The sequence below is a fragment of the Diadema antillarum genome, unplaced genomic scaffold, assembly GCF_040938485.1.
Source record: "Diadema antillarum isolate AM-2024a unplaced genomic scaffold, OU_Dant_1.0 seq00000389_RagTag, whole genome shotgun sequence".
NCBI lineage: Eukaryota > Metazoa > Echinodermata > Echinoidea > Diadematoida > Diadematidae > Diadema > Diadema antillarum.
Window position 1 is genome coordinate 1638553 of NW_027271386.1, and position 10905 is coordinate 1649457.

General features: G+C 37.7%; 1 protein-coding gene across 1 annotated transcript; it reads right to left on the reverse strand.

Annotated features, from left to right (window-relative positions):
* Positions 1 to 4570: 4570 nt before the first annotated feature.
* On the reverse strand, positions 4571 to 9926 carry LOC139731962 (uncharacterized). Its single transcript, XM_071642833.1, has 6 exons — positions 9860 to 9926; positions 9690 to 9756; positions 9027 to 9091; positions 8237 to 8300; positions 7310 to 7859; positions 4571 to 4696 (listed from the first exon to the last, which is right to left on the reverse strand). The coding sequence occupies exons 1-6, from the start codon at positions 9876 to 9878 to the stop codon at positions 4571 to 4573; spliced, it is 891 nt and encodes a 296-aa protein (XP_071498934.1). The 5' UTR covers positions 9879 to 9926.
* Between the last annotated feature and the right edge of the window lie 979 nt (positions 9927 to 10905).

A 10905-nucleotide genomic window follows, 5' to 3' on the forward strand; every position in this document is an offset into this window, starting at 1 on the left:
ATACTTAGTGGGGAACAGTGCCATCGTATGTTGAAAAACAAGCCCAAGAACAATAGCACGAGAGAGCATCCAGGACCCCAGACAGAAAGATCCGTCTGTCCGGAGGACTCTTTTATATTTTTGCCATTAACGCTGTCCTCCGTGGAGGGGATCCGTGAAGCCAGACGCAGTCTCCGTGGAACATTCCCCGACGGACAGATACAGACCAATCTTTCGGTCAACCAGAACCCTATTAACCCAAGGGACTTTGTGCTTCGCACACATTATGTTGGAGTCTCCCATTTCCAAGGGTTCATGTGGGAGAATCTACTTCCAGTACTTGATATCACAATTAAACTTACATAAGTTTGGGCTGCATGGGTGGGGTTGGAGTCTCTGCTTTTAGGGCCTATCTAAGTTAAATACTAACACTATACCCAGGGGCAGAGAGGCCAGAGTAAAACAGTGTTGATCTACATTCATTTCTTGTGACTTAACCACACTTAATTTACTTTACATTAATAACCCCCAAAAAAGAAAAAAACATACACCGATTCCCAAAATCAAATCAATTTGAAAGAAGAGGGCGATGTGAACCAGAACTTCTGGCAGAAGAAATAATACAAGAGATGTTTTGTACTGCCAGGACGAATGGAGGATCGAGGATCTACACCATCCGTGTAGTGTATGTCACGTCGCATAGCGTCCATCGTCCACGCAGTGAACATTGGTGAATGACTGCTTACTTCCGGGATCACCAACTACTTTTGCGCGCTACTATTTTCGTATAAGAATAAAAAGATATATTTGGTATTTGGGTCGACATACCTTACTTCAAGAGGGACAATGATGTAAAATTGAAGTGGATGGCGTTGTCTTGTTTCTTGGGCAGATTGACAGCAAAACTGGCAGCAAGGTACGCCTACTTTATTCAGGTTACTCGTAGCTCGTCGCAGTTTCATATTGTCTAGTTCCTGACCCCTGCTGACTGTACCGAAAGTCCGCCTCACTGACTGCACTTTCGTTCCCTGCCAACACGTACACTAGGACTCTGCAGACAACGCGATGATTATTGTGCCGATGACTCATCAACGAGCCCATCGCGGAAACCCTAGTCTATAAAGCAAGACACTTCAGAGATAAGTTACTTTTATTTCCACCAAAAATAGTTTAAAATTCCATATAAGCAACATGCATTGATATTTTTATTACTTTAAAATTATGTCGATAGAGACAAGTCAAATATTTTTGCGAAAAAAAAGTATAAATTTCTAACATCCCATTATTCAAGACAGCTGTCTGAAAATAGAACTAATGTTACTGGCTTGTGGGCGTGGTCAGAACAAAAGTTTTGTTTACATATCTGCCGCCCTCTTTCGACTAGGTTGTACTGGGTATCTCTTGGTCACCGAGTGCCGAGCACGCGCCATTGGTTCGGCGTGGACAGTAACAAGTTGTTCTTTCTTCCTAGTATTGTATTTACAGCCTATCCAGTTTTAATCAAACTATTACAGATTTGAGCTGTTAAATGAAAAAAGTTTAAACATTACATGCATAAATTCTAATATTTCTTGACATGGTAAGGAGTGCATTACCATTGAAAATAAAATTTCTTCTCAATCAAGATGATGGCGTTACTTAAAAAATTAATGCATTTTATAATAAATTATTCAATCTTCACGAATGATTCTTTCATGCTAACGTAATAATGAGACCTGCAGTCATTCACACCTTTGTTATACTATCCCTTGGATATTGTTGTTACCACCCCCCCCCCCCCCTCCATCTCCCCTGTTTAGTGTAATGGGTACATAAGAATATCCGACCTTTGACGCGACCATGCCTAATTCTAGTTACCTAATAGTCGTCAACTTATCATCCACACTGTGGGACATAATATCATTCATATGTTGTCCCACTCCTTTCTTTTTAACCAAAACTTGGCCAATTGCAATAGCTTTGTAATCGAATAGAATAGAACTTAGAATTCCATCATATTTCCAATGACAAGCCTTACTGAAAGGGGAAATCTATTCCAAATATAAGTTAGTCTGATGAGAAAAAGTAAATATCTTGAGTTCACTGGTAAAATTTTGATCGAAATCGAGTGGAAAAATAAGGAAGTTATGACATTTTGAAGTTTTACTAAGTTTTCAGGAAACATGTTCTTGAACAGTCAATACATAATAATGAATATGCAAATGGCAAATTGAGCAATGTCATCCTCTTTGTTCATAACATTTTGAAATGTCCAGTTTTTCATTAAAACGCAATTGTGCTCGAGGCTCAAATCCTGGTATCTATAACTGATCACTATTCGAAAGTTATTCAACCAGACAGATTTCAATGACAGAAACTTTGAATTTTCATCATTTTTGAACACGATCAATGGAACATATTGTGAAGTTCTTATGACATGGTGAACTCATTTGCATATCCATATTATCCACTGTATAAGAAATTTTTGCAGAAATTAGAAAAAATCAAAATGTCATAACTTCCCTATTTGTCATCCGATTACAGTCAAATTTTTACCGTTGAACTCGTGAGAATTTATTTTTTCTTATCAGACTAACTTATATCCCAATATGCATGCAGTCCCACTGGTGGAATGAGGGTAAACAGCAATATCTATATGTAGACATTTCAGTGAAATTTGAAGAAAATCGAGCAATATTGGTTCAAAAGTTATGAATGTGAAATGTGAATGTGAATGAATAAGAAAGGTTCGGTGCATACCGCCATCACATGGATGGGAAGACAGCATTTTGAAACGTCACGCATGGAAAACGATAATTATAGTAAAGATACCATGGAAAATTCAATATAATACTGTAGTACAGACTGTAGTCTGTTTTTTTCACTTTTTTTTCTATATTACATGTTGAAAGAACGATTGACTTACCTCTGTCAGAAAGCAGGGGAATTAACATTACCCTTGACATAATATCAGTAATAAGTCGACGGAATGTTTACTTTTCATACTACAAGTGAAATGTTGTGGATTATTTTCTAGTCATATTTTGTATGTCGTTATACAGTATACATGCGTAATGTCTCGAAATGTAGCAATCTTCTTATCAGCCAGCGATGGCGGCTCCTAAACTTTGAAAATATTCATAGCTTGGAACAGTCCGATTTTCCTTAAACTTTGCTGATGTGTTTTAGCAATATTGTTGTATTCATTTTGTAATCCACCCATGTTATTTCGGCTTCATAACCCTTTAAGTATAATAAAGATGAAAGCCATGAACTTCATTGTACAATCGTATCCAATGTTTTATTTTCCAGCAGAGTGATTGTCAGGTGGCGAACAATGCGTTACGGTAACAATGAAGAATAAAAGGTTAAAGAGAAAAAACATAATTTAAATATTGATTTTTGCACCTTGTCACGATGTATACCTTCGCATTTGCTTCGACAGGTGGTGCTTTCTTTTGTGTCCAAAGATCCTTATCTAAGGTCCATACTGTCCCGGCCTAGAATTTGGTAGAGAATCAATACTCTTAGCCTTTGTCTAGTAATAAAATACATTGTGTTTCTCCCCGCCTAAATACACGTATACATTTCACCAGGTGATAGAGTGCACTTGTTTAGGCACAGTGACAGCAATTTCTTGATAATGTGTCGCTACTACCCGTCAATCATGAAAAATGACAAAGGGGTGGGCATGGGGTCGGGGTGGGGTGTATTTCATTAAAGAAAAAGTTGCTATGAAGGCAACTCTTGCTGGAATGGCAAGTGTCATGGTAACAACAAGAATCCATCTTCTTGACTGGATGTTGCTATGGGATGGTGATATTCTTAGATGTGCTATCTCAACATCTTATATGAAATGAGAACCTGGTGAGGTATACAGTAAATGTAACATATGAAGAGTTTGTTCGCAAAAACCGATAAGTCCATATTTGCCAAATGGAGATATTTGCGATTAAAGGTCAAGAAAAATAAAGAGAATAATAAGAAAATTTTTGCTTCTTTTGACCATAACTTAAAGAATGTACCTTTATATGTAGTGACCAATATATCATTTAAAAGGTATTATTTTTTACTTTATGACAAAGACCGTACGTCAAAATCTTCAAAAATGGACTTATCGGTTTTTGCGAACAAACTCTTCATATAGAGGTAGGGTTTAGTTACTAGGCAGATAGAACTTAAGAATAGTAACACTGTACACATGAAGAGTTTTATGGGAAAATGGTCGATAAATTGTGCCATTTTCAAACATATCAAAGTAAGTCCATCATCAGATAGAGCAAAATTACACCATTCCAGTAATACTTCACTTGTAACATAACAAGGAATATTCTAGAAGTTATCATAAGATATATCCCGTATTTTCTTATAATTTCTCTGTATCTATGTTAACAGCTTTAATCACAAAAGTCTCTACTTAACGAAAATGGATTTAGCTCGTTTTGTGATAAAACTCTTCAAATAAAGGAGGAAATGCATTAAGACAATATTTATGTGTGCATTCCAAGTGCGTTTGTGTGTGGTTTAAAAGAAAATTGAACAATATGGTTGAGCAATCTTTCTAGGGTACGATTACATACTGCTTGTGTGTGTGTGTGTGTGTGTGCGTGTGTCATCTTTGCATCTTGTGTGTGTGCATGCATGTCTGGGATGCGTGTATATGAGTGGGGTGAAGGCAACTGGCAGCATGTAAGCTACATTTCAACCGCCCGCCTCCTGCCCCCCCCCCCCCCCCGCCCTGTGTAAAGAAGAGAAATCAATAATACATAGTGACATTTTTCTTTTGTCCCGTCATGTTTGTATATGAATTCATCCTACATATGGGTCATGAGGCACACAACACAGGCAACATTCACAAATATCCTGAATCTTAAGCTGCATTTCAAACCCCACTGTGCAGGAGAGGTAGTATTCACAAAGTAATCCATTGTTACAATTTATCTCCCTGTTGGTAGTGAATAATTTATCCTTCACAGCTCATGGAGCACAACGCAAAAAGCATTCACGCACACCATTATAACAACCTGCTTTTACACCTGCACTCATGCACACACTCATCATGACACAAAACCAGAGATCTCCAGGGGTGTTTCAGATAGAATTTTAGTCACAATCTTAAAAGTGCAGATCAACTTGATAAATTATTATGGTATGCTGTATGTGTCTTTAATGGTCATGTGACTCAGCCCTCATATAAGATGAAAACTTCTGAGACTTTTTAATGCAGCAATAATAAGTGACAAAGGAATTTCTCTGTAAATGTTGATACCACTTTGAAGTGGATTCTAAAAACATTCAGTAAAACTAAACAAAGATATCAGTAGCATTCCATAATTTTATGTTGATCTCAACTTTCAAGACCGACTAAAATTCTTTGTTAAACAGCACCTTGAACATTCTCAAACAGGTGCTTTCATGCGAACCACTTCATACATATCATAGCTTTGAAAATAAAAAGACCATCAATATGAAAGAGAACGATCACTAAATATTGTTTGGTACATGCATAAATCCATTTTATTTGAATAAATTGCTGGGATTGAAATTTGATGGTGGGAGTGAAAAATAATACCATCATGCATTTGTCATGCAAATAAGATAATACCCATTCAAAAGAGAACATAAAATTCATTCATATGTACATGCGTGAGTAATAAAGATACTGATTGCGCAGATAACCACCACCAAGTTGCATAGATCAGGTTTTATGTTAAGAATTTGAAAAATGATAATAAGAAAAATACAGATCCCATGAAAAACTTTTTATAATGTCACATATCAGATCATGGTACAGAAATTTCAGTCAGGTAATAATCAAAGGCTGATCATGTCAGATATTCAAGTTTTAGCCACAGTAGGTGAACGTCTATCAGGGCCGTTTTCCTTCAAATCATATGGGCTCTGTATTGTCATTTGCAGTACATATTCTTTCCATCCTTCAAAACACTAAAGTGTATGCTGTATCATCACTCTACAGTGTACTAACTTCTGTTTCATGAGACCGACAATCAATGCTAAAAACATTGACAATTTTAAAGAGATGGTATAGTTTTGGTTAAGATGGTGATTTAGCTTTTAACTTTTTGCCAGATAATTACAAAACCGCTTATGAAATAAGAAAGAGCATACAAATCTAAGAGGAATTCAGTTTACTTGGTGAGATTCGCTTTTGAAATGACTGAGAGGCATCCAAAAATAAAGTAAAACAAAGTGATCCTAATAAAAGGTGGGTCCCATCTTTTATTAGGATTGCTTAGTTTTGGATTTCTCAGCCATTACATAACCAATTTTCATCAAATAAACTTTGAATTCCTCTTAGGTTTCCTCTTAGAATTGTATGCTTTTTACTATTTCATAGGAGGCTCCTTACTATCTTACCAAAGAATTGGGATCCTGCCCTCTGCACTAAAACTATACCATCCCTTTAATAGTCTGCACACTTTGTGTTTTTACCAATGCAGCAGGATGTTTACCACGCATACAACACTGACCTGCAGTCTGTATTATGCAGGGTAAAATGAAGCAAACGGTATAAAGACTCATACGGATAGAAACTTGAATGGTAACAAAGTTGATTCATTTGCGCGATATGCCCATGATATATAAATACATGTACGTGATGACATAGAATATGCATCTAAGCGCTCTTTAGGATAATGCCCAAGCAAGTATGGTGTAATGAGAAACTTAGCATGGTCCGTCTCGTAAGAAATATAATTTTTTTTTCTTAGTGATAAGAACAACTTTTAATCTATAACTACATCACAAACAACTATACCATGCCCATGCCTATATCACAAACTACTATGATATAGATTGCACCATTTTCATCCCCAGGGTAAATGATACATAGGTATTAATAATGCCATTTGGAATTTGGACGGAACAAAAGTAATAGGTAGATGCCACTGCATGCGAAACACATTGCACGTATGACAGCAAGTGAACACAAATATGGAAACTCTCTCCACCTGGAATATGGGAGGACACTTGCATAGATTAAAAAAAAAATGCATAAATTGTGATAGGTGGTAGAGAAAGCAAAAACTGAGAGAGTGACAGAGCTTTATGAGAGCTTGCATAAGTCAATCATTTGAAAATCATTTACATAGATACAGAGTTATTGCATCAAAGTTTGGCATTTTTCATCATGACAATTTGATACACAGTAACATGGAAATTTAGATACAGTATTTATGATTTTTCTTCCCTTTTAGCAGAAACAATCCACTTTTACTCTACAGCCACGGTGGTATCATGGTTCCAATGCAGAAATAGCCATAGATATGAGCACTGGGTGCTATACGAGCACACATAAATAGCAAATTGTCTTGTGTTTCTATGCCGTCACACCTTTCTTCGTGCGGACTTTCCTTGGTATAGGCATGCAGAGTTCTTCAATGCGCGGGGTCGGCCTACCGTGCGTGGCAGCGGTCGACACCTTGTAGGGGTCAAACTGCTCCGACTTGCCCCTACTCTTGGGGCGGGCAAGCTGTTGGAGGCGCAGCGTTGCTATGGCCTTCAGGGCCGAGTCCTCCGTCTTCCAGCGGATGGGCTTGGCGAAGCGGAAATGGTTGTGGAGGCTCTTCGGCTCTGCGAGTGCTTCTAGCCGCTCCGAGCAGCGGGCATTCTTGGCAGCGTCCGTGATCTCGTTGTCCCAGCGGTAGCAGTCAAACTCCCACGATTCCTTGATCTTGAGTGGCTGGTACGTCTTGGGCATTGCCAGCTGCTCGATGCGTGCAGAAGGTGCGGCGTTCTTGGCCGCATCGCTAACAGTCGTCATGATAGGACGATGGAGAGTGAAGTAGTTGGCCCAATTCTTAGGCTGAGCGAGGACTTCTACACGTGCACTGGCATCAGCTTTTTGAGCTGCTTTACTCACAGGCCACTTGGGGGACGGTCTGTAAAATGCAACATGGAGAAAATAAGAATACGTCATTAAGGTCACAGTTCATTAGACATAGGAAATGAGCATCCTCCAAAACAGTCTAAATCGAAATAAAAACAGAATAAATAAAGTGCAATGTATCTACCTTGCAAAATCTTGCTTAGTTCATTCTATAACAGATATGAATTTCATAACCTGCACAGCATGACTTAAGACAAGGCACATAAAATGGCCCTAGTGTATGATGTGGCCATATCAAACAAACAAAAAAATCTTAGCACTGTATGAAGATCATAAGAGAGTGAGTGCAAGAAGTGTGAGAACAAAATGACAAAAAAGAGAGGAGAGTTTCAGTAGACTTTAAGCTCTACGCTTGTTTCAGTAGCTTACCTGTCACTGATATATCTACTGTAGGTTTTGTGCTTGCTAAGGCCATCGACCCACTGTGTTACACCTGCAAAGAAAAATGGAGAATCAGTATAAACTGACTTGTTGCTGAGATGCAAACAATGAACAAATTGTGAAGTGATGACATACATTGTGTCTAAAGCCAAATGGGTATGAAATATGAATGCATCGTGCATATATTTCCCAGCAAAATTAAAACTATTGGATTGTTAGAAATCATAAAAAAGGGTAGATGCATCATATCCAATTACCCATGGAATGCACACCTTGATTTTACATCTTCTGCAAATGAATGTCATTTATATTTTCATACTAAAAAACAAGTTTCATAATGAATGACTGCAAAGTTGAATTCATTAAGGCATCAAATATGATAAAAACTGAAGAGTCAAAAGTAATTGTCGGCACGGTATGGTATGCATATCTTATGATATTATTCAAATTGGGACTTGTAAGACAAGTTTGTGAGTGGAGAAATCTATGGTTAAGAATCTCAGTGATAGAAGGAGAAATTAATGTAGTTATCCCTTTTAAAGCTAAGTAAATGATTATTTGTCACAGGGGGTATATTTTTTGTGTCATTAATATTGCAAATATTAGCAGAGTCACAAATTTCAAGAAAATAAAACCACCATAAAATGTTTTGCATACAAATCAACAACACCAGTAATTTCACCCTCTTATTTGCTTGAGATTATCTATTTCATTTAAAATGTGATTATTTCAGTGTCACAGTTAAGTAAACTATTTAAGTGGTGCATATGATACTTACCAAATTTTGTGGTACCATCTGGGCCAGGCATAAGAGGTGGCTTGTCAACCCAGTAAACCGATCGCCTGGAGGGAAACATGGTAGTTGGAATATATGTTAAAGAAATATCGTAAAAATAGTATAGATGTCTTTAAGTTAAATATCAATACAGAAAAGTGATGATGTAAACAAAAACAAACAATTTTTTTTTTGGTATTTGTAGATGTCCACACAAGATGATCAAAGAAAAACAAATATGTTTATGAAATTAATTGAAACAAATTTGACTTCATTTGCTCACAAACACTCACTGACGATGACAACACTCTTTGAGTACAAACGAAATATTTGTGGACATCAAAAGCAAGTTTGAATTGAATACTGTCACTTACTGTTCAAAATTACAAGTGTAATCTAGTCCTACTGCATGATCGATTCTAGCTTACATTATAAAACTAAAGCGAATGTACACAGGTAATGACATTGTGATAGGATTAGGAAACCAATAGAAGCTGAAGATAGTGACGTCCCATGGCTCTGCTATCAGTCGACGGATGTGCAAAGATTCATCTTGAAAGCCCCCGGACCGAGGGAGAGTTACTATGCAAACTAGGGCAATACATTTGTATACCCTCATGGAGAGTCACACTAGTCACTACGTCTACGCCTACGGTCGCGCCTTACCTGTCCTCCCGGTATCCAGGCGGCAGCTGCTTGGGGTGGGCTAGCACGTCGATGCGCCTCGCGGAACCTGAAGACAAGACAAAAACAACGTCAGTGTAAAAGAGTGAAGTCTTTGCTTTAAAGTGTTCAGAATATTTCAAAATTGCGGACAGAGAATGATAAGAACTTACTTGTTTCAACCGTTGCCATATTTTGTAAAAAATAACTTGACGGCACTACTAAATCTACGATGGTTTCTTCAAGTGTATTCTCGCTACTTGATGCTGGCTCTCTACCTAGGCGTTTCTTCTACTAGACATCGACAGCGTGTGTGTATTATGTCGCGCGTGTGATCCACGTTGCCAAGGTACGGCAATGAATGGGTTGCTACGGGAGCCTTGTGCAGGTTTACTTCCGCGTTACGTCTAATGAATATGCATGACCAGCGCTGCTGTTTATACAGTTAGTCTGAATAACTAAGCCTGACAGTGTTTCTGACAACGACGACGACGAATTTACAAGGTTTGTAAAATCAAAGTTAGAAAAAAAATTATATCCGACATTGAAGAGTCTTTCGGCAGGATATTGTTGCAACTGTTTTCCAGTGTTTGCATTGACAAGATATGATAAAGAGATGGTATAGTATTGATGGAGATGAGAAATGGGCTTTTAACTTTTTTGCGAGATACCAAGAAACCTCTTATGAACTTAGAGCATAATATTCTTAGAGGAATTTGAAGTTTCTTTGATGAAAATTGGTTTTGAAATGGCTGAGAAATCTAAAAACAAAGTGAAACAAAGCAATCGTAATAAAAGTGGGTCCTCACTTTTATTAAGATATCTCTGTTTTGAGTATCTCGGTCATTTCTGAACCAATTTTCATCTGGCAAATAAACATTAAAGTCCTCTTGGAATTACATGCTCTGTCATATTCTATAAGAGGTTTCTCATTATCCATAAACCAATTCAAGTCGTCCCTAGAAAGACACTGGAGAAACAACCCAATCAAATATGAGCCCTACCTGAGACGGGACAGAACTGTAACGAGGGACAAATAAGCTTTGCTTCCAGTCTCTACACCCAAGTAATCCCAAGTAAGTAATCTAACCCAAAAATATTAGAAACCTGATGTTACAAATGTGTAGGTTTCAACCCAACGTCTATGCGATCCCTGTAAGTAATGCACAAACATTCACAAAAAAAAAAATGAAAAAACAGGGCCCTCTCACCCAGTGGG

Excerpts from the sequence above, each read along its gene's own strand:
- LOC139731962 (XM_071642833.1), bottom strand. Across the intron at positions 8,301-9,026 it reads AGATGGTACCACAAAATTTG|GTGTAACACAGTGGGTCGAT; the intron begins GTAAGTATCATA and ends TTTTCTTTGCAG. Across the intron at positions 7,860-8,236 it reads AGTAGATATATCAGTGACAG|ACCGTCCCCCAAGTGGCCTG; the intron begins GTAAGCTACTGA and ends TGCATTTTACAG.